The 25223-nt window shown below is 38.3% G+C and overlaps 1 protein-coding gene across 1 annotated transcript in view; it reads right to left on the bottom strand.

Moving 5' to 3' along the window:
- Window positions 1-20965, bottom strand: part of dok7b (docking protein 7b) — a 38955-nt gene extending 17990 nt beyond the window's left edge. Inside the window, exons 1-6 of the mRNA XM_059357246.1 lie at window positions 20912-20965; window positions 20751-20796; window positions 19826-19908; window positions 18912-19062; window positions 12350-12550; window positions 1970-2089 (exon numbers count right to left, since the gene is read on the bottom strand). Of these exons, the coding sequence (XP_059213229.1) occupies window positions 1970-2089; window positions 12350-12550; window positions 18912-19062; window positions 19826-19908; window positions 20751-20796; window positions 20912-20965 (655 nt within the window). The remainder of the gene's footprint in view (window positions 1-1969; window positions 2090-12349; window positions 12551-18911; window positions 19063-19825; window positions 19909-20750; window positions 20797-20911) is intronic.
- Between the last annotated feature and the right edge of the window lie 4258 nt (window positions 20966-25223).

Genomic DNA, 25223 nt, shown 5'->3' with positions numbered 1-25223 from the left:
AATTTAACACTCCCGATTTTGCTGTGATAAAATAGGGATGCAATGATGTATCGGGTGATCGAGTTTGCCTGTTTTGTTAAGAAACATTGGTCATCAAAAAATGCCATGAATTGCATGATGAATTGTCGTTAAGGCTACATAATTTATGTTTCACATTGTCTGAACATGCTTGAAGTCAGAGCAATAAAACATTCTGAGACTTTGAGGGAGATATGTAATATTTTATTTCAACAGTTATTTACCTAATTTTAAGATTTCCTGTCCTGTCTCATTTGAGACAAAAGGATTATAGTCTAAAATTGAACGCTTAAAATAAGAAATTAACGCTTAAAACAAGATAAATGATTTAAAACTTCTAAATCTAAGCTCTTGTTTTTTTATCTTGGTATTTTCTATATTTTTAAACATATTTTTGATTCACAATTCCATTACCGTAATGCGTCCAGATACAGTAATGATAGAATTATTTGCATTAAAATATGTGTATATTTTAATAAAATACATTTTGGTGATACCAGCTACCTTTGAGCATATTTAAGTGCTTGCCAAAAAAAAAAAAGAAAGATTTTAATTTAAAAATCTGTTACGGTAATGAATTTTGCTCACAGTTTCTCTAAAAATGTCAGAAAATACCTTACATTTTTTGAAATAGATTATAAATTCATATTAAACAGTGACTTTAGATTGTATATGTTATAAAGGGCCAAAGAAAATATGTATTCAATGCTCTTGGATTTTTGCTTTGAGCTGTACCATGTTCATGAGAATCACCCCACTGTACTTAATGGAGGTCTTGTAAAAAGGCCAAAAGGACTTTTCTCCATGTTGGCATCAGTTGTCCATCGATATAACGTAAACCATTACCACAGTTTAACTTGACAAAATGTGCAAAAGTCCAAAAACAGCTGCTGAGACATGTGTTTCCTGTACCACAGTGAGTTGGGTCTGTCTCTGTGTCAGAGGTATGACAGAGTTGTCAGATGCTTGGTATGTATCCTCTATAACTTTTTCCCTATCACTAACTGTCACTAAACCCTCTGTCTACATATTTGTGGTCTCAGAAATGCCTGTGAAATTAGCAGTACGTTACAATAGAACACAAGTCACACACAAAGGCATGACCCCTGAATCCAGGCGGTGACCCCTGGGGCTCTAAGCATGTGGTGTTTCCGTTAGCATGGCGCCTGACACAAATGCTAAACTTGCACACTAAACAGGCAGTAAACCTTTTCAGTGGAAGTCACAGAGTCACATACCAACGTGATTGTTTTAGTTTAGTTCAGTGCTAGTTTGACTCAGGCGGTAACCTCCTGGTCTGAGCAGGGAGGCAAACCAGGAAGTGCCTTAAGCTGCATTCTATCAAAAATTCCAGCAGGGGGCGCTAAGTGTGGCTGCAAAAACATTTCTGTCCATTCAGGTCAATGCAAAATGAGAATGCGTATCCATGGCGGTAAAGGCTTTTTTTTTTTAGATTTCAGACTTTGTTTTAAGGGTTAAAGGTTACATGATAATGATAATTAACTGAAACTGTATTGTGTGGTTACAAAACTAACTAAAATTATAGTGAAAGTGTCGGCTTTGTCAACTTTTTCATACATAATGATGATGGATAGGGTAAAGTAAAGGTAAGAGGTAAAACCTCTTTTAATCTCCCACCCAACAAATACCTCATTACAAAAAACCTAAAACTAATAAAAACTAAACTAAAACTAAAGCATTTCAAAAAATAAATATAAAACTAGCAAACTCACTCTAAAAAAATATTAAAACTAACTGAATTTGAAAACAAAAATTCACAACAAAATTAAAACCAAAACTAATGAAAATAATCAAAACTATTATAACCTTGATAGGGAATTCACTATTACAATGAGGGCCCTAACAAAGATAGACGTACAAGAATGTGTGTGTGTGTGTGTGTGTGTGTGTGTGTGTGTGTGTGTGTGTGTGTGTGTGTGTGTGTGTTCACCTGGCAGGGCAGGTCTCAGGCCATGAGGGGTCCTGCTGGGGGTGATGCCCCTGACAATGCAGTCAAACAGGAAACTGATCTGCTCTCCTTCTGAACAGGACAAGAAGAACACACCGGCCCCTAGAAAAAAAAAGATGAGGACAGATGGAGGATTTTTTTTTTTAAGAAAAATTCAATTAGCATGAAGCAGAAGTATTCAGTGTGGCTCAGGGTGAAGGAATTACAAATATCTTAGTAAAAGGTGATGTATCGAGAGTAAATTCACATTTCTGAGCAAGGCCAAACAATATTCAGTGAAGTTCAAATGAGGCTGCTGTAAAGGCAAGGCTGTTATTTAAAGGCAATATCAACCCTTTTCTTCTAAAGGTTACAAAAAACATCTCTCATTCAGCCCCCACTCTGCTATCAAGCCCACACAGCGGTAGGAGTCCGTGAAAACACAAGACAAGCAAAAAAAAAAAGCATGAAACATCAAAATCTCACATTGCCAAGATATTGAAAAGACAGCCCTTAGTCCACGACTGGGTTATAGCAAAAAAAATCATCTTTGTTCTAATGGAACTGAGTTTGCAGGTAAAGAATAAACAGCTGAGAAAGTAGAGGAGACATTTGTTGGGAACATGTTTTTCTTAAAACATCTGAGTCAGTCTCGAGTAATGCCAGTCAGCAAAGTTTCTTTACCTTAAATGTAATTTCAAGCAACAATTTTAGAAACTGCTGTTTTATTTAGTTTCTGTCTCAGCAATATCATAATAAATTTGTATTTCTGAGACAGTTTTAAAGAAAATGAAAAGAGTCACAGAACATGTAATACTTGGGTGAAGTTTAATTTACTAAATAAACCAAAATTATACGTACTTTACCTTTTATGCTATTAAAGAATGCTCAGAGCACCATTTAGAGCAGGGGTCTCAAACTGAAATTACCTGGGGGCCGCTGGAGGCAGTATCAAAATGACCAAAAAAAGACACAAAATTACTAAAAAAAGACACAAAATTACTAAAAAAAGATAGCCTGGCTAACACCAGACTATCCTCAAATGAGGTCTAGTCTGGCAACGAGCAATGTATTTCTCCGTAGAGGAGGTGTGGTTTACGAGCCTCCAGAGCCGTTTATTGGGCGCTTAGAATGTCTATTAAAGCGTCTGTAGGTAGCTCTTAGCCAATCAGATCAGTTATACCAGATGACATATGTAGAGCGACAGAAATGGATGTTTGTTGTGTGTGTGTGTGTGTGTGTGTGAGAGAGTGTTGTTTGCTGCGTTGCTTCTCCAGTTCTCGCTTTCTGCAAGATTATTTATTTTCACGCTTTATTCCCCCTCATGTCATTCAGCCACACACATCCACTGATTTTATGGGCAATAAACAAGCTGCTGCGGGCCTCTCGGCGGCTCCGCTGTCCGCGGTAGCGGGGCTATTAGCCATTAGCGGCTATTAGCCGTTAGCGGCTATTAGCTATTAGCGGCTATTAGCTATTAGCCGCTAACGGCGCTAATAGCCGCTAGCGACGCTAATAGCCCCGCTACCATAACGCCGGTGATCTCAGCGGAGCCGCCGAGAGACCTTTCGCCTTTCAACTTTCGCTCTAAACTATTTAAAACACCATCTACAGCTAAAGAGAGTTTCGCGTCTGCAGCAGCCATGTTGGATCCGGAAAACTACAAGCTTCCAAGTGCCGAGTAGTACGTGTCATCGTCTTGCCGTCCCTCCCCGCTCTGTGATTGGATCCCTAAAACAGGGCTAGGAATCCTTCCTGGATTCCAGACCCTTTCGCAGTTCGAAATTAAATTTGAGCGCGCAAGGCAGTCTGGGTATACCCAGGCTAAAAAAAAGACACAAAATTACCAAAAAAAGACACAAAATGACTGAAAAAAAACTAAATTACTTAAATATGACACAAAATGACTAAAAAAGACAAAATTACACACAAAAAAAGACACAAAATGACCAAAAAAAGACACAAAATGACTAAAAAAAGACACTTATCAAAAAACTTAACAAGAGGATATGAGCTCCCAGACTGACTCAACTCACTCCTGATGGAAATATCTGGCCCTTTAGTGTCTAAATATATAGCTAGAGAATAGTTTGCCATTGTTTCTGTTTGTCTGCAGTTAGTGGAGTCAGGAATGTAGCTCTCTCTAGTCTCCTTTTAATCTGGTCTGAAAATAAACATCTTCAAAGGCCCAGAAAAGCTTTTTCTCAGCGCAAGCAATTTTGGAACATTAACTTTATAGGGCAATGTTGTGAACCTATTAAACAAATAAGACATTTTCTTGGTTTAGAAAGAAAATCGTTGGGATTTTTTAAGATGAAACAGTATTTCTGAATTTTCTGTAATTTTCTCTGAGGGTATTTTTTTGGCAGTCATATTCATATTTTTTATCTGTTATACACCAAGAGGACTTGTTGGACCCGATCCTCATTTATTTTTCTCACAAATATGCTGAGTTCAGCCTCGTGGCAGCTCATCTGAAAAGAGGCAGATCTTATTTTCTTATTGCAGCTTTGGTGAATTATACTGAACACAAAAATAAGCAGCTTTTCTGTCAGATTACACCAAGCAAACCAAATTACTGCCTGCTTTGGGACATTTTTTATCTTATTTGTTCTGACAAGAGACTTACCATCCTCTGCACTGGTTTACTCAAGCTAACAGGTTTATATAACTAACTATGCTGCAACTTTCTACAGTTACATTGCTATGTAATTAATATTATTACTACTACTATTACTACTACTACTATTATTATTAATATTAATATTAATAATAGTAGTATATTACAGTATATAGTAAAAATAGTAATAACGGCAGCAACAGTATATATAATATTATTATATATACTGTTGCTGCCATAATAATAATAATAAAGTAATAAAACCTGATAATGTAATAACTTCCCGATAATGTAATAAAGTGCATTTCCCAATAATGTAATACACTTTTTTTTTTTACCAATAATGTAATAAAGTATAACATTAATGGGAGGTTATTACATTATCAGGTTAGCCTTCATTTCGCAAGTCCTGATAATGTAATAATTCCCCAATATTGTAATAATTTAACAGCAGACCACCCATTACTTGGTTTCAAGTGGTGATACTGTGTATCAACTCTAGCTCAAGAGCTCTAGCGCCACCAACAGGTCAAAGTTGAATGTTTATTTACTTTTGACCCGTTCATCCGTTTTTAGTAATGGGTGGTTATGTAATAATGTAGTAATGGGGTTTTTTGGCCATATTGAATTTTCCGCCAAAAACCTTAAAAGACCAAAAACCTTCTATTAATGTTATACTTTATTACATTATTGGTAAAAAGTGTATTACATTATTGGGAAATGCACTTTATTACATTATCGGGAAGTTATTACATTATCAGGTTTTATTACATTTTCAATGGACTCAAGTGCAGATTTTTATTACATTATCGGGGTTATTACATTATCAGGAATTTATTACATTATCAGGTTCTACAGGGCTTTTCAACACAATACAATGGTGGCTCAACCAGTAAACCTAGTGGAGGAACAGAAAGTAAACTACGTGAGTGCAAATGTACAGGGTACCCTAACTGACGTAGTCCCGAGTCTAATGATCTCTAGAGAAGAACAACCTCACACGTGCATCAGCATGCTACTGTACTACCGTACGAGGTGTGTGTGTGTTTATGTCCGCTGAGGGACATGGAAAGATTGCTGACATTGCACGTCAGCTTAAAACTGCTTTTATCTAGATCACAAGGGCTGACAGCCATCCAACCTCTGCAGAGGATAGTTTATTACTGTGTCTGCACCGTAGCTCTGATACGCTCTGTGTGTGTGTGTGTGTGTGTGTGTGTGTGTGTGTGTGTGTGTGTGTGTGTGTGTGTGTGTGTGTGTGTTATTGTACTTCCTATATAGTGAGGACCAGAACACGTTTTTAACCAACAGAGTGAGGACATTTTTGCAAAGTGAGGACTTTTCGGCCGGTCCTCACTTCTTTAAAGGCTTTTTTGAGATTTCAGACTTTGTGTTAGGGTTAAAGGTTACAATCAGGTTTATGTTAGGGTTAATGTTGGGCGTTTAGTTGTGATGGTGAAGGTTAGGTTAAGGGTTAGGGTAAGGGGCTATAGGGAACAAGGTAATTATAATTAACGAAAGGAAATAACGTAAACTAGAATTGAAAAAACATATTTTTTAACTGAAATAGAAATAAAAATGTTTAAAAAAAAAAAGAGTTTAAAAATTATTATTAACTGAAACTGTATTGTGTGGTTTCAAAACTAACTAAAACTAACTAAAATTATAGTGAAAACGTCCTTTGTTTTCGTCTTTGTCAACTTTTTTCTAACATGATTAAGATGGATAAGACAAAGGAAATAAGGTCAAAATTTACTGTGACCTCTTTTAATCTCCCACCCAACAAATACCCCATTACAAAAACTAAAACTAGTAAAAACTCAACTAAAACTAGCAAATTCACTCTAAAAACTAATTAAAACTAACTGAATTTGAAAACAAAAATTCACGACGAAATTAAAACTAAAACTAATAAAAGATTCAAAACTATTATAACCTTGCAAGGGAATTCACTATTACTATGAGGGCCCTCACAAAGATAGAAGTACAAGAATCTCTGTGTGTGTGTGTGTGTGTGAGAGAGAGAGAGAGAGAGAGAGAGAGAGAGAGAGAGGAGTTACAGGGTCAGCAGGAACACGTGTGGACCCGATAAGCCCGAAAATATCCATCTAGCTAAGACACGGCTCTGATCCAAACATCATCGATTACAGAACAGCGTGACCTCATTATCACATTGAATGGAAGCTGGTGAACAGATATCTGTGTGTACTGATTCACACTGCCCATGTGACTGTGCAGTCAAAAGCACATGTCCAACAGACATCCATGGAGACTTCAGATCAACTGATTACTGTCTAGTAAAAGGCTTTGCACGGCACGACTGCCCACTCCCACAGGACTGCTAGGTTGGCAGTCAGGAGGTGTGTGTGTGTGTGTTCTTGTACTTCCTACATAGTGAGGACCACAACACGTTTTTAACCAACAGAGTGGGGACATTTTTGCAAAGTGAGGACATTTCGGCCGGTCCTCACTTCTTTAAAGGCTTTTTGAGATTTCAGACTTTGTTTTAAGGGTTAAAGGTTACATGATAATGACAATTAACTGAAACTGTATTGTGTGGTTACAAAACTAAAATTATAGTGAAAATGTTCGTTTTCGTCTTTGTTTTTTCATACATAATGAAGATGGATAAGCAAAGGAAATAAAGGCAAAATAACTGTGACCTCTTTTTATCTCCCACCCAACAAATACCCCATTACAAAAAACTAAAACTAACACTAAAACTAATAAAAACTAAAACTAAAACTAAAGCATTTTTTAAAAAAAATACTAAACTAAAGCTAGCAAACTCACTCTAAAAATCCATTAAAACTAACTGAAATTGAAAACAAAAATTCACAACAAAATTAAAACTAAAACTAATGAAAAATCCAAAACAATTATATATTATATAATAACCTTGCAAGGGAATTCACTGTTCCAATGAGGGCCCTCACAAAGATAGAAGTACAAGAATGTGTGTGTGTGTGTGTGTGTGTGTGTGTGTGTGTGTATGGCAGTAGAAAGGCTTGTCCTGTCACTGTGGTGGATGCCTTAAACTCTGCCATCCACGGCACAGCTGACTTTCAGAGTGCAGCTGCAGCAGAGAGCACAGTGGCAGTCAAGGGTAAAATATTTTTACACAGCAGCATTAGATGACCAAAGGACCCGCTTACTGATTTGTTCAAGCAAAAAGGCCTCAAGGGAAATTAGGGAGCTAAGAGGATAACACAGTGGTTCAAAGACGAGTACTTAAAAAGAGAAAACTAATATTACACAGTAATTATTCTGTACCATTCGTTAATAATTCACATTTTGAAATGAAAGAGCTGTCCAACAAAAGTGTCTTTTAATACAACGGAACACACTGATGTATGACAATTAACTTTTATGAACTGAAAACACACTGAAGAGGTCAAAGTTATAAGTTTTAGTGGCCTGTCAGGTAGCAATCACCTGCTTTATCATCAATTTTACTGTAAATGGGATCATTATTTACAAAATGAGCACCATGCTGTACCAAAAACTTGAAACTAGCGATTTAAACCAAAAGCTTCTTCGTTAAATATTTACTGAGGGAATTAATCAAGTGAGAAGTAATTTTCTCACAGATTTCTATAAAATCAGACTTCTGGAATGCAGTCGCCCCCTGTTGGCCATTAGAAAGAATGAGGCGCTTCAGACCTAAAGGTTACTGCTTGGTAAATACGAGACGGCAACCTCCGGTTCTGAGCTGGGAGGCAAACCAGGAAGTGCCTTAAGATGCATTCTACCAAAAATCCAGCAGGGGGCGCTGATGGTGGCTGCAAAAACATTTCTGTCCATTAATTTCGATGCAAAATGAGAAAACTTCTCACTTGATTTATTACCTCAGAAATTTTTTTAGGACAACACTATGGTCTCAATCCTAGTAAAAATCTTCTTCAAGACAATTTGCTATTAATAGTGTTAATAATAGCCCCATTCAGAAGAAAATAGAAGATAAAGAATCGTATGATTTGGGCCGTGGCTACCTTTGATTGACAGGTCACTGACAAGACGAGCCGTCATCAGGAGAGAAGCAGAACAATGCGTATCCACGGCAACGCGTCAAAGTTATATATAAAGTTATATAGATATAAAAAAGGACGTTTAGCGGGTTGGTCTCATAACTTTGACCCTTTCACTGTATTTTCACTTAATGACAGTTTATTTGAACGTTTTGTTCATTAAATGTCTTGTTCAGCGTTTGGTTGGACTAACAGACACTCCAAGGAGTCGCTGCTCAGTTTTCTGAGGTAAGTAACATACATTTTGTTTTCGTTTTTTGCCTAACATCCCAGTTAATGCTCCAATTAATGCTAACATGAATTAGCAGCAGCTTCTCTCAGTCAGGTTGAGGTGTAGAGAGGCTGCAGTCAGTGATCAGATCCCTCTCCTCCTCCACAGTCCAGATATGGTCTGCTCCCCGTATCAGAAACAAGATGGCGACGCAAGATGGAGACGAGTGTAACGATGAACTGGATGCTTCCAACGGGCCACAAACCAACGGGTGACATCATGGTCACTACGTCCATTATTTATATACATTCTATCTTAATTACCTAAAAGAAATGCTCCTTTGGGTGAAACCAGACAAAACTCATGTGTACCCACTAAATGAGTATAAATGTAAGCCAACACTGTGTTTTACCGTGCACTCATGTAAGGAATGTCACTTGCCGATTTGACTCTCACATCTCTCTCTTTCTGTCACTCTGTCTCTGCAGCCATGCCAAGAGGGCCTCTCTCTGCTGCCCTGGTGTCTGCTGGGTAATATGTAGATGAGGTGGAGGCGAATACTGTGACAGGCAGTCCAGCCAGCAGGCGCTACCTGATTGGCTGAGTGACCACTACAGAGAAGCCTGGTATTTATAGATGCAGCTCATCAGAACCGTGAAACCAGAGCCTGTGGCCCTCGTGGTTATTCCTGTAGGAGCCATGAGACTGTTTGCACACATCTCATGAGTGCATGCAGGAACTTTCTCTTAACACCAACACTTGTGAAACAAAATGTCTCACTATACTGACGAGAGAGAAAAAAAGAAACAATTTCAGGTATCTTAATAAAATCAGACACCCAGCAGCTGTTGGCAAGTTTCCCTACAATAAACACTTTAAAACCATTCCATTTAACACTTATCTTGCTGTCCATGTCTCTCTGTAACACACACACACACACACACACACACACAAACACATTCTTGTACTTCTATCTTTGTGAGGGCCCTCATTGTATGGTGAATTCCCTTGCAAGGCTATAATAGTTTTGGATTTTTCATTAGTTTTAATTTTGTTGTGAATTTCTGCTTTCAAATTCAGTTAGTTTTAATGAGCTTTTAGAGTGAGTTTGTTAGTTTTAGTTTAGTATCTTTTTTTTAATGCTTTAGATTTAGTTTAATTTTCGTGTTAGTTTTTAGTGTTTTTGTAATGGGGTATTTGTTGGCTGGGAGATTAAAAGAGGTCACAGTAAATTTTGCCTTTATTTCCTTTGCCTTATCCATTATGTATGAAAAAAGTTGACAAAGACGAAAATGAAGGACATTTTCACTATAATTTTAGTTCGTTTTCTAACCACACAATACAGTTTCAGTTAATTATCATTATCATGTAACCTTTAACCCTTAAAACAAAGTCTGAAATCTCAAAAAAGCCTTTAAAGAAGTGAGGACCGGCCGAAATGTCCTCACTTTGCAAAAATGTCCACACTCTGTTGGTTAAAAACGTGTTCTGGTCCTCACTATGTAGGAAGTACAAGAACACACACACACACACACACACACAGCATAAAAAATAAAACTGCCTCTCATTCTTTGCATTCATGCCCACATCGACTGGACATTCAGAGGATACCTAAACCCTGGCAACCACACAAACACACCCTTGGTATTATTTGGTGGGCAGGCGTACAGAGTGGTGGGTTCAAACACAGAAAGTTATTTCTCAGGTGGATAAAGTTACCCTATAAACACCTGCAGTAAATCACAGGTTTTTATGTGAGTCTGTTAGTGTTAAATGACAGATCTATCAACCTGTGAGCACCGGGGAGAACTACAAGAAGCAGGTATTTATCTAAAAAGTTAAGCACTTTAAAAAAGGTGGGATTTAGACAACTGTGCTGCAGTGGTTGTATATCACATTGACAAAGTTACTGGTCCTGACAGCTCTCGGTTGGTTAGACTTTAAAGTTCACTCGCTCTCACTTTTACTCTGATCATCAGTCTCTGCTGGTTGAATGCATTCTCATGGGTTTTGTGACCCTCCAGTGCAGCTAATAAAATGAACTCTTAAAGTGATAGTCTGAATTGGAGTTGTGTGATGGATTTATCCAGAGTCAGAGTATAACCTACAGTAGAAGGCAGTCAGCATGTCCTCAGTTTGGATGAGCAGGCAGGAGAACTGACACGGAAGCTGATCAATGTACTTTAAAAAATCCAAATCATCCATTTAACTTACAAGCACTTTCCCAAAAGTTAAAGGCATGTTTAGGTATAATATTCAATTTATACAGGAAACAAGCTACTAAAATCTCAAAGTCAAGAAAATATTTATTTCAGAAATCTAAGTTTTCATTTGTCTGCCCTGCAAGATTAAAACAAAACATAAAGTGGAGCGTCGAGTTTTAAACTGAAACTGAGAGAAGCAGTTTTTCGTCATAATATTATGTTGCAATAGCCTTCTATGAAATTAGGAAATCATGTTAAGTTGAACTCAAGCATGTTAATACATCTGTATTGAACATCATGGTACATTTTATTCTTACCTTGTATACTATTCTATAATATTCATGTCTTGTACTACTTAATGTATATAATATTCATGTTAATATACATTATAATCATGTTAGGATGAATGACTTCATGTTATTCTCTGCATAAATGCTGTAATGTAATTGTGTAATAATTGTTTGAAGTTTGGAAGCAAGATCAAATTTGTACAAAAAAAGATCATAGTTTCATTGCTATATTTTGCAACAAAATAAATGTGATTATTATAAATAGAGTCACTTATTAGAACACATTTTACTCTAATTATCAGGTCTTTTGGGTTTTTATTGCTTAGACTTTGTGTATCCTTATTTCCTTAATGTATAAATCTGTACTCTTGTTTCTTTTGTCAGAGATATGAACAGTTGACATTTATTGGGATTTTTATATCCAAACTCTCAAAGGCCAAAGAGCTAAAGTGAAAAATTCAAACTGTGATTAGTTTTTTTACTTTTGCACTGAAGTTGTGACTCTTCCAAATCTTCTCAACCCTAAAACTTATTTTCTTTGTTATCATTTATTCAGCGCTGGTCTGGTAACATCAATTTATACCTAAAGGTAAATTGAGGAAAATGGTTAAATTCAATCAAGGTAAAGTCTGATCATGTAGTAAATACATCCAAAAATCCAAAGAATCCATACTGGTTTTGGCCTGTCTTGTATATACACACAAAAGAGCTCAGGAGGTTTGAATATTGGTGTAAAATATGAACATATAAGTTCTTTGATTCTGATGGACTGACATTAAAATGTGATTATTTCCACATTTTAAATACTGTAGCTCTGATAGAAGTTCCCTTAACCATTAAGTCATCTAGCCTTGTCAAGTTACCTAAAAATAAAACAACAACAACAACAACAACAGAGATAGGAATGTGAGGTACTGAACATTAGCTTTACTTTCAGCTATTAGTGTTAAAGTTTTGCCCTTTTTGACTGTGTGCCTCAGTGTCTAAATTCACACAGCAGTAAAACCTCATCAGTCTGGGAGTTACTTACAGTATCCGCAGCGAGTCCCGCCCTCAAACACGAAGCCGTTAGGCACGGCACCATAACGACGCAATGCCGACAACTTCCAGTGGCCAATGACGACAGGAGGGACGCCTCTGGTGAGGACCAATAGGTTGTTGCACAGGTGCAGGGAGGCGGGGCCACTTTCCAGTTTGGTGCCTGGCTCCACATTGACACTGAACCTGTGAACTGAAGGGAACAGAGAGGCAGAGAGGAGAGAAGACATTTTGAATTGTTGTCATCTGGAATGTACTTTGTTTTTTACGTAAATCAAGTAAAGTTTTTCCCAGGGATGATTTGAGAAAATCTCAGACTTAAGTATAATAAATATAATTGTTTGTTTGTTTTTGTTTTGTTTTGTTTTTTAACTGTAATTATGTATATCCACTTTGAAGCACATTGAGTCTGCCTTGTGCATGAAATGCACTCTATAAATAAAGTTTAATTGAAATGAATTGAATTAATTAGAGGTCTACATTGCCAGGTTTTAGCTTATTTTCAGTCAGTTTTAGGCCCCGTTTACACGAGGACACTTGCGGGTAAAAACGTCAAAATATTTTACCGGAAGTGCCTTTCGTTTAGACGGTGACAGCGTTTTTGGGGCTTAAAAATGCAAAAATCTGAAACCACCCTCCAGAGTGGAAAACTGTAATCCGCTCCACCATAGCGTGTCGTCTACACTGACAAGATGCAAAACTCTGCTCAGATCTGCTCACGTCACGTATGTGTTTACATCACATACATGCTCCAGTACAGGAAAATAAACAAACGTGGGATTATTTCCATGCGTCGGACCTTCAAGCTGCTCTGGCAGCTCTAATAAACTCACAGGAGTGTCTCCACCAAATGTACAGGATATGTACAGGTAGTATTAGTGAACAGAGAAGGATCTGGAATTACGTCCATCAAATTTTTGGATGCACCAATTGGTTGGAGGCGAGCCAGACGGCTTTGGAGGAGACCTGGGGGATCTAGTGGATGGTGGAGAACTTTGTGGAAGGAGTAGCTGATGAAAATGTGTGGCGTGAAAACTTCCGCATGCCCAAAGATGCTCTTATCGCTTTAAGTGATGCCACCTGGCATGCATACAATCCAATTCCACACACTTTTGCGTCACCGTATGCAGCAGATTTCCTCCTGAAAACGCTCGTCATTATGTAAACGTAGCCTTAATTCTAATTTGTCCATCCCTGGTTTATTCATTGGTCATGATTTGATTAATTTATCCTTTATTTATTTTCTTGAGGAATCATTGAGGGCAAACCCTCAATTGCAATGATGTCGAGAGTACAGAAAAAACACGAAACAGTACAGACCAAACACATGCAAAAACATTAAAAACAATTAAAGTGAAAGGCAGATTATTGGTTATCATAGATTGTTCATCTATTCAAGTGCAGGTATACATGTGAACAACTGCACTGTGCATCTAAAATGTACATTAAAAGTGCAAATGTATTGGATGGGTTGATGGATGCATGTTTTACACACTTTGTCATAATGACTTCAAGACGATCAAAGTATCACTGATCATAAAGCACATAAATCACAAAACAAATGAAGCGGAACATAGAAACAAACCAACAGGGCATCAAACACACACTTGAACACTCATGTACAGAGTAAGTGATGGCTGTGGTAATGATGATGAAGCAGTTCTTTAAGCTCTGCTGGCTGCAGTTTGTCATTCCTCATGTTGTGCAGATGGCACTTTTCTGTGCCAAGGTCTGCCTCTCCCTCTCACAGCCAAACTGCTTCTGCACAGTGTCACTGTGTATAGTATGTACAGTACAACATGAGCGGAGCTTTTTAAACAAGTTATAGCTGCAAGACAAACACGATTTAGTACAAAATGAAGGATTGAGTAAAATATACGGCAAGAACTTTCATATAAAATTAATTTTATGTAGAGACTTAATAGAGTGAGCTCACCTCTCTTTACCTTAGCCTGCAGAACAGACTGAAGGGCTAAGCAAGCGTTTTTTTTAGCATAATGAAATTATGTATAACCAAATGCTGCCTTGAAGGTAGGAAATCAGTACGCTTTGGAAAATGTTAACAGCACTGTATGCACAACTTGCAAGAAGGGTAAATTGAGGTGAAATGGTTTCAACATTCGGCCGGCAGCATTGTGGACAATCTGCAGGCATGAAATAGACTTTTGTTGGGTAAAGAGCTGTAGTGATCCACAAGAGGAAATATGTGTAAAACTATTCTCAGCTACAGAAAGCACAGCTACAAACTGTGTGTTTAATAGTTAAAATGGGATTCTTAGCCCTGGGTTTTACATTGAAGATAACATTTTTAATGTGCTGTGGATTTTATTTTTTACAGGCTGGAAGAACTAATAGAAGAGAGTGGCTGTTATTCAGCTGGAAAACACTCTCCAGCATGAGCTCATAATATCAGCAAAACTGCAGTTTGTGGGTTTTACAAGGAGATAAAATAATGCGACATTCATATTGTGACGGAGGAACAGAATGCTTGTGGGTGATATGATTAAAAGGTACGATGAAGCCACAGAAGTATCCTGCAGGTGATAATTTGGAATGAGGAGAAAGAAAAATGACCCATTCAAAAAATGTTTAGAAATATAAATAGTGACAGTACTGCCTGGTGCTGCACAGAAAATGGTAATTCAAACACAGACTGACTGTGAAGTACAGCTACAAATCAGGCTGCAGCCATTTAAATAAGTTATTAAAATTCATGATAATAGAGAGGACATTTCTTAACTTAAAAGTTAAAAAAGAAAGTTTGGACAGAGATATAACGTTTTTTGTGAAGGGTCCAAGTTAGAATTCTTAAATGAACTTCTGTGAACTTATAACAGAGTGCCAGAGTTACAACAGATAAAATGCTTTGTGTTTAAGACTTCATTGAGCTATTTGGCTGGGACGGTATCAATAGAGCAGGTGGAGGAGTTTAAATAAAGCCTCCAAAGAATTTAGCAGGACAGGACCTGAAAAAAGATTGACTTTTACTCTTCTTGCAAACTAATTATACAGGAGAAACCTCTAAAGGCTAAGTGGAGCTGGAGGTAACAATAACACACGACACTAACAATTTAGTTGCAGCATTTCTTAAAAACTTTTCTTCAGAGCACACCGTACTATTCTTAGTATTAAAGGGACAGTGCACCAAAAATTTAAAAATGCATATTTCCCCTCTTACCTGTATTGGGATATATCAATCTCGATTAAGGGTGTTTCCATTACAGTCGAATACCTGGAATGAGGCGGCTCTAACTCACAAAAACGCCCCTAATTTGAATATGAGCCGTCCCAAACGGTCTTTTTACCAGACTTTTTTTTGGCAGGGTCTTTTTTCTCCCCTGAAAAAAGCCTGGTTGCTGATTGGATAGAATGCTAAGCAGGATGTGATGTAGTAGCCAAAACAACACACGCCATTTCTAAAAGCCTGCGAAGTAGCGAGTAGTCACAAGCAACAATAAGCATAAGCCCCTTTCATAGTGAGGTCCCGCAAATCCCCGCTGTATTGCTGGAGAGTTCTGTGCCAGCTCTTTTCAATTTTCAACAAGCACCACGATCAGCGGTGGACACTTTGTGTGCAGCTAGCATGCCCATTTGTTTATCATCAGCGGAGACACTGTGCATAATTAGTCATGCTGGTTTGTTTATGATCAGCAGCGGACATTGTGCACAGTTAGCGACGGCGGCCACAGTTGGTCTCCCTGTTTAATCCGTAACGTTTGTGACATCACGGTCGAAACTGTCGCCAATCGATTATGCAACGATCCAAAACCATACGTCACCTCCAGAGTCTCTAAAATCCCTTTTTTTTGTAATGGAGACACTCTGAGTGAGCGTCCGTTTGACAGGGCGTGGCCTGAGACTCTTTCCCCTCATGGAAACACGGCTAATGTCTTGGTGCAGGTTGCCAATAGAGATGTCTGCCTTCTCTTGAATATAATGGAACTAGATGTCACTTCACTGCTGGTGCTCAAAGCCCAAAATAAAAACAAAATACTTTTGACAAACTCAACAGCAATGTCTCTTTTCAGAAATCATGACCCAGTTACTCAACATAATCCACAGACCTTGCTGAGTCAAGGACTATTTCTTTTTCCTACTGAATAACACCCACAAACTGTATCACTGCACAGAGAAAGAAAAGAAAGGTTTCTGTTTTTTCAAATGTATTTTTGGCTCTTTGAGCACCACATTCCCAGTACCATCTAATTCTATTATATTCAAGAGAACACATTTTTCTAACACTTAACAAGTGACAGCAAAACAATCTAGATTGACAAATATGATACAGGTGAGAGGAAAAATATGTATTTTTGTTTTGGGGGCCTGACTGACCCTTAAAGTAAATCTTTTAAGTTGTATAAAGACAACCCTGTCTACCAAAGTTCTCCCATGTTAAATGGGATTTCGTGTCCTTTGACATTTCTTTCATGTGACCTTATGAAACCTTCTCCTTTACCCCTGAGCTAACCACTTTCCTTTGAAAAGAAAGTTGTTGAACATTGAGGCTGCTGATCTTGCAGATAAAAAAGGAGCACAGTGATGGAAAACTGATTTTATCTGTCTGTGTAATTCCACTTGTGATTTTATTGATCCCCTTTAATAAGTGACCTCCTGAGGACTTTTTAGTGTTTTTTAGCAACACTACAACCAGTTATTATTCAGAGGTCCCGCCGGCAAACTTGCATTTTTTTTTTTTTACTTCCAGAGGGCGTCGCAGGCTCAATTTTAGGAGTATACTGAAGATACTGATATTATACAAAACGAGAAGATCTAAGGAATATATAGACTCTGAAGTCATGCTATCTGAATGAAAATAACGAGTCTCCTCTTTAAATACATGCTGATGACATGCAGTTTAATGCAAAAACAACAGTTTCATGAATAAAATTGCATTATTCAGCACCAAATGTGTGTAGTACATGGGATCAACCCCAAAATTGCTGCAACAACTTATGGGACATAGTTCAACATGAAAATGAACTTCAGAAAGCCACCAATAATGTTATAACCCTTTAAACAACCTAATAGGTTTCAATAAGTAAATAATAAATTCATTAAGTCATTTTTTATTAGATATTTTTGACCAGAACAACTTGACACACAGTACAGAGCTGCATCTCAAATTAATCTTCAGGTTCAAAGCTTTCAGATGATGTCACCATTTCTATGTCACATTTTTTGTTGACCTGCTATCTCCCCCTAAACATCCTCTGCCCATAAGCACCAATTCTCCAAATAAAGGACCCTGAAGAGTAACTGGTTGAAGAAGTTCTATGCAGGAGTTGTTTTAAGTGATGACTGAGACATCTTCATTTCTATACATCTCTATCTGAGACTGCATTGTACATATTTAACATATTTATACAACAGCAACTTATACATACAGCCCTTGTGGCTTCAGGACAGTGTTACTGTTGATGCATATGGACACATTCAGGCTTTGCTCTTTTCAAACATATTATGGCCAATAAAACTGGGTCATGGATATTCTGATGTAATTCTAAGGCTCAACAAAGAAATATTTATGCTTTTACTGAATCCACAACTCCCTATAAGAGGGTTGTTAGTAAAACTCATCCACAGAAAACAACTTGATGCAACTCTCCGGGTTCCTTGCTTCTTCTGCTACTTTTTGCAGCCACAAAAACAACTTAAAGCAACGATTCCTTGATGTGTGTTATCCAGCTGCAGCCCGCTAAACCAACTTTCCCCTGCAGTACATGAATCATCCGCACATCACATCCTTCAACAACAGTGGCGGTTCTACACAGGGGCCTTCAGGGGCCACTGGCCCTGTGAAGAAGCCCTTGGCCCCTGCTGTGGCCCCTGTGTCAAATTAATGATAAAATTATCAATTTATAACAATGAACAATGAACATCGGAACAATTCTTACCTATTTTTTGTTTAAACAATATTTCATTGTAGACAAAAGGAATCCAGAATGTGTACATTGTATAATAGTTAAATTGTGCAATAAAAGCTTGTGTGTGTGTGTGTGTATATATATATATATATATATACACTGAAAAAAGAAAATAGTTGAACCAACTTAATTGAATTGTTTCATTTGGTAACACCTAAATGAATTAAGTTCTTTCAAATTAATTTAATAAGTTGGATTAACACAATTGATTTTAAATTAATTTGAAAGAACTTAATTCATTTAGGTGTTACCAAATGAAACAATTCAATTAAGTTGGTTCAACTATTTTCTTTTTTCAGTGTATATATATAAAGATAATTCTCACTGTACTGCACTTTCAAAATAAAAGCACAAAAATGAGAAATGTCATTGTTGTACAAAAATTGTTGGTGAGTCTGTCTCATTGTTTCAATCAATGTATTTGTGTCTTCCAAATATACTTAAATGAGATTTTTCAATAAGCTAAAATAAAGGTTTTGAATGCTCAAATATCATCTTTGCCATTTTTTAATGTGCCCCTCTGATTAAACACTGGCCCCTCCTTGGCCCCCACAGTAAAACTGGTCTAGAACCGCCACTGTTGAACAAGCACACAGGACTGTGACACCGACACGAGGCCCGACCACCGACCTTCTCCCAGGCTGTAGCGGATGCGGGCGTCCCAGGCCAGCAGGGCGTCACGGCTGTTGAAGCCCAGGACCAGCGTGTGTGCCAGGCAGAGGATGGAGAGAGTGTAGGACACCCCGTCAAACCCGGGGCCTGGCTCCACACCGCAGATCCCCTGGAGGGGGGAAGAGAATAAATTGCGAGAAATTAGATTGTTTGACTAATATTCTATTTTATTATGCAATATCTCAAAGGACGTAGCGTTATCAGCCTCAATCAAGACAGGTTTGTCTCTATTATACAACCTGGTCTCACAGAAATCCGTGAAATAGCCACGGATTTCGTTTAACTCAAAATCCGTGGAATCGCTACAGTGCAAGTTAATGACAGTCATATCCCGTGGCTATTGGTTTGTTCCAAGTCACGTGACTTTCAAGGTCCCAGCGGTCAGAACAAAAAACATGGCGGACAGTTCTCTCATTTTTAGTGAAAAATCAATATTTTGACTTAGTTTCTGCATAAAAATGGATTTTGATCACATTTCTAGCGAGAAATATATGTTTTATTTTCTAAATATTCACTCAGTGAATGTACATAATCACTTTGTATGTTGGAATAGCCACGGGATATGACTGTCATTAACTTGCATTGTAGCGAAATCCGTGTCAGTTTCACGGAAATTTGAGCGATTCCGTGGCTATTCCACGGATTTTGAGTTAAGCAAAATCCGTGGCTATTTCACGGATTTCTGTGAGACCATGTTGCAATTATATGTTGGTTGTTGTTTACACTACAGTTCATTTAAACATGCTTAAATAAAACATATTTTTTGTCAAGGCATGGAGTGGAAAAATAACTAATTGAGTTGAAATAATTTGGTGAGCTTCGTCCCCCCCAGTTCAAACATCCCGTCGTCAGTGTGCTGCAGCTGAACATACCTCCAGAGTTACATGGAGCCTCTCCTTGTGGGCCTTCTCCTTTCCTTTCTTCTTCTCCTTATACACCAGCAGAGACAGACAGTCTGGTGCAGAGACACAGAGTTAGGAGCTTTAAAGTCAATTTTGTGATTAACAGCAGAACGTAGAACAACAACAGAGTCACTTTTTTCTAATCTCCACTGCGTTCCTGTGTGTGTTCATGGCACAGCTGTCATAACAAGCCCTAAAACAATGAACTGATCCACTGGCACAGCTGATGATGAAAGCCAACACACAAATACACACAACTGGACACACACACACACACACACACACACATAGGCAACATTATACCCACTTTCTTCAAGGACACAGCAGTGCCGCTTGAGCCACATGTTTATGTATGCTGAGGCACAGTGTCTGTCCTCATAGCATCTCAAGTGAAACTCAATTCTGTTTCGAGACATGCTGTTTTCATTTTCTGCCAAGCTTGCAGAGAGAAACTTGTGTTACATTGTGCCAATGTCACGGTTTACATTTTTAGCTGGATGGCTTTCAAATAGCCTAATTAAACTATTATCCAATTGGCACTAAAAAATAATATATAATCAAATGATCATCTTCATTTGAAAATGGGGGACATCACTCATATGTTCACCCATTAAAAGGTGGATTAGTCAATTAAATAAAATCGATCAATTTAGGTGTAATATAGCGTGACTTGTCCACGTGTGGACGCGGATATGTTGCGTTACGCGCTGCTGTGGCGCACAGCCAGGGCACCAATTGACAAGTTGTGATTAGTTTAAGTGCAGAAAAGCTGATGAGATTAGTGCTAATACGGATGAACGAACTGACATTTCTGTTGCTGTGTAAATGTGCACATTTTACTGGGGCTAACAAGATGATTGTTGAAAAAAAAAAAAAGTAAAAGTTTGCTGCATACCTGCGACCGGAGAGGGCTTCCGAAGAACGACGCACCGAGTCTTCCACTGTGGAGAAGTTTGTAAAGAGTCAGTAAATGACAAAGTAAATTCCTGCAGTTGATTTTAAATATAGAAAAACAATTTAAAGCTCAAAAACAAGAGGAATAATGGAAGAATGAACCTTTTTTCCATCTCTAAACTTGACTTGTCCGTCCGCGACAACTGTATCCGTCATCTTCTGTCATGGTTCCGAGCAGCTGTGTGTGTGTGTGTGTGTGTGTGTGTGTGTGTGTGTGTGTGTGTGTGTCCACAGAGGGAGAGAGAGGGAGGTCACTTTTCAAAATAGCCTTTACAGCCGGAGCCCCGCCGGCAGCCTTCACTCTCTCTCCCCGGCAGTGAGACCACCGAGGCGGGCAGATTCACCGGCCTCTCCCCGCGGGCTGCTGCCAAATTAGTACAGTTGTCACCCCGCGTCAAGTGCTTATTCTTTACAGTGGAGCTAATTCGATTAAAAGTGCATAACTCGCGCACCTTTCACTTAACTGGTGAATCTGGCTGTGAGCCGGGTGTTAGACAGGGATTCATGTTGCCTTAATGCTAATCAGTGGAGCCTCAGCTCTGTCTGCGCAGAGCCTGTTTAATCTGCAAGAGCTGGCTCCAGAGTAAAGCCAATTAAGAGATGTAAAATGAGCTAATTAGCTTCAAATCCACAACAAATAAAAGATTATACAAGATTACTAGTCAAGAAAAATACTTTATTATTATTATGTGAACATAACATAATGTTGTCTCAAAGGCCGTGTGATATGAATCCCTTACTCTTGACCAGGGATGGGCAACTTAAATGCTGGAGGGGGCCACAATTTTTCATGGACACTACCACAGGGCCACATATAGGACCGTGCACTTAAGCAGATATGATGAAACTGCAATTTTAAATATGTTTACAGTGCAGTAATTTAACATATTTCATGCTCAAATGCATGTATAACAGTATAAATAGGAATACAAAATGAAGCAAATAAAAAATAACCACTTACTGTCATTTCTTTTTTTTTTTCAGTGCAAGAACAGCAGACCAACATTAATTTCAAGAAGTAATTTTGTGCATTTTTACACTGCACTTTTAAGATTTCATGCTCAAATGCATGTAGTTGTACTGAGGGCCACTTTAAGTGAGGGTGTGGGCCGTATGCGGCCCCCGGGCCTCCAGTTGCCCATCCCTGCTCTTGACCATGGCCCTTGACTCTGCTCTGGATGTTTTGGGGTGGTATTACCACCAGAGCCTCTGTAAATTCAGGGCCATTTATTCCTGGAATAACAGGTGAATTTAATGAACTATCTGGTACCATAAACTAGGGCTGGGCGATATATCGATATAAAAAATATGTCGATATATTTTTAAATGTGATATGGAATTAGACCATATCGCATATATCGATATAGTTCATTTTTTTCTTTCTTTATATATAAATGCTGCCCTTACTAGGGTTTATCATATTTAGTTCTTTTGTAATGTTCGTTACTCTTTTCTCATATGAATATATAAGTTTCAGAAAAAGATTGGCCTATTTTATTTCATTAGCTATTTTTATTCAAGATATTTTTTTTATTAAAATGTGCACTTTATGGTGCTTTGATTTTTGAAAAAGGTACTCCTGTTGTTATAAATATCAGGATATATATTGTTTATCAATATTCAGCCTAAATATATTTTGGGATATGACATTTGGTCCATATCGCCCAGCCCTACCATAAATACTTGTCTCACAAAGAGTCTTTCCTTCATGACAGCTGACACAGAGTGTGATTATATGCTGCAGACGAGTACATTTGAACGTAACAATTTCCAATTGAGTCGTGGTATACGCCAAATTATTTAAGTTTTACGTCCAGGCCTACAGTAGTTTACGACACATGTCCTTTTGCCTGTTTACGCTCAGTTCTGTGTGAAAAACTACTTAAAATATTATGAAAGTCAACAAGTATGCTAGGGAAAACCTTGAAAAAATTCTACTTTGATATTTGATATTCATTTTCACTAATCGGATTAAAATGATTACTTGTAATTCAGGTGGTTGACATGTTAAACAGTTGAAAGTAAAAAATAAAAATAAATAATAAAAAAAGAATATTTAATTAACTGACTTTAATACTGCTGCAGTTTTTTCGATATTTCGTCCCCTTTATTAAAACACTGGAGTGTCCTTTTTATTTACACATTTACGTCAAAAATACAGAACCAAAGAACTCCTGGTGTTACAAGTGTTCCTCTACATGACACAACAGATGGTGATGGAGAACGCTAGCAGCTAGGCCCAGAGCATGCAGTGCTGTGTCCCAATTCTGTGCTACATACTCTTTGTATTGAATATGTGCTACATCAGTTGTTGTAGATACTGTTTTTGTCGTTAATATACAACATATAAATATGATTTATCATCCAAACGCGAGCTGATTGACACCATCCTTTGGAATGCCTCTAAACTAAGGAATTTCTCATTCAACTGTACTTAAACCTACAAGAAGTAAGGCACTATCATTAGTATACAACAGATTTAATCATGAGCCAGGACGAGCAGCTTATTATGACCCACATTGGTTGTTGATTTGTTATACAGAGCAACAGTGGCGGAGGTGGAACCACAGACTTTCACACAGGAGAACAGTGTTTGTGTCTCCTGTGAATACAAAGTCAGCATCGCTAATTGAAGTTATGGGCATAAGTTAACTTGTAAGGGTCTTCATTATGTATGTAACTATACTGAACAAAAATATAAACACCCCATGTCAAATTTTGGAACTTGTATTAACATTAGGGTTATGCAATAGGCCAATATGAAGCGAATCAAAATTCATTTTGTTAATGACTAATCTTCAGATCACCGTCCATTACATCTTGATATTGGCATCTGCAAAGGAGTGACAATCCTTTGAACACGTTGGGGTCAGGTTGAAGAATATTGGGACTGCTGCCTTCATACATTTGCACCTTAATTACTGTGAGAAATGCTGGATCTTATTCTCTTCGTTCACAAGATCAATTGTTGCTTTCTGTCCCTTCTGCTCCTACAGAGCTGGGTAAATGAGCATTTGTTTACTTTGCACCTTATGCTGGAATATGCTCCAGAAAGACTGGAAACTAACTGACTTAGTTTCTTTGAGCACTTTTAAATCCAAACTGAGAGTTATTGAGGCCAATTATAGGGACCACAATGGAAATAAGCCTTGGGGCTTTATTGTGTCATCCCTGACTATTTTTTAATCTATTTATATTATGTATGACACAGGTTGCTGTTTCATATTTTTTATATCAAAAATGGTCAAATAAAATCAATCAATCAATCAATCAATTCCACAATATGCACTTGTTGCTCATGACGCGTTTAAGGTCTGTGTCTAATGTAAATATGTAACTGTACTTTCTGTTTGCTGCCTCTTGGCCAGGGCTCCCTTGAAAAAGAGGTTCTTCTCGCCTCACAGCTAGAAGGTCCTGGATTCTATTCCCGCCAGGACACTGTGGGCTTTGGAGGCGTGTCCCCATCTCCATGTCGCCCGTTGGGCTGGTCGGTGTCGGCAAAAGGGCCTTTCTGTGTGGAGTTTGCATGTTCTCCCCTTGCCCCCCGAGGTTCCCCTTACAGGGGCCTCCCACAAAAACATGGTCGCTATAGCGCCTCCCTCTGGTTGGTCGGGATGCCTGATGGGAGGGAGAGGAACCGGTGGGAATAACGTGACCGGGGAATCTCCCACTGTCAGGTGACAAGAAGCGGTCTGCTAACTCCTCATGTCATGGAGGAAGCATGAGTCCAGTTCAGGGCTCTCCCCAAGCTGACAGGGACAAGGTGGCGCCCAGGATCATGATTATATATGATAATATAAAAAAATTAAATCCCACAATGGGGAAATTTGACCTCTGCATTTAACCGATCCTTTTTTACACACAAGTGAACACACCATGCAAGGAGCAGTGGGCAGCACATTACTGCGCCCGGGGAGCTGTGCAGGGGGGTTAGGTGCCTTGCTCAAGGGCACTTCAGTCCTAGACCTGTCAGTACCGGGATTCGAACCAGCGACTCTCCAGTTACAAGCCTGATTCCTAACCTCTAGGCCACGGACTAAATGGGTTACAAATTCGGGGGATAAAAAAAATTTCCTGGTTAAATAAAGGTTAAATAAAAAAAATAAAAAAAAAATGTTCAATATCCTGTGTGTCACCATTTGCATTTCTCAGAGCAACACATCTCCTTCATGGAGTTGATCAGGTTTCTATTGTGGCCTGTGGAATATTATTCCATTCTTCCCGGAGGGAACACGGAGCTGGTTGCGGAAACATTGATCCAGAACATCCCAAAGATGCTCTATGGCGACATGTTCGGCGAACACGAACTCTCAAAGGGCTGATCGTCCGATAATTAACATTCAGCTGCAAAGCGACCTCTGGTGGACGAACCTGCATCCACCATGACCTGAGACATCTGAGGCATTACTTATGA

The sequence above is a fragment of the Centropristis striata genome, chromosome 1, assembly GCF_030273125.1.
Source record: "Centropristis striata isolate RG_2023a ecotype Rhode Island chromosome 1, C.striata_1.0, whole genome shotgun sequence".
Taxonomy (NCBI): Eukaryota; Metazoa; Chordata; class Actinopteri; order Perciformes; family Serranidae; genus Centropristis; species Centropristis striata.
This window is presented reverse-complemented; position numbering and strand designations above follow the sequence as displayed.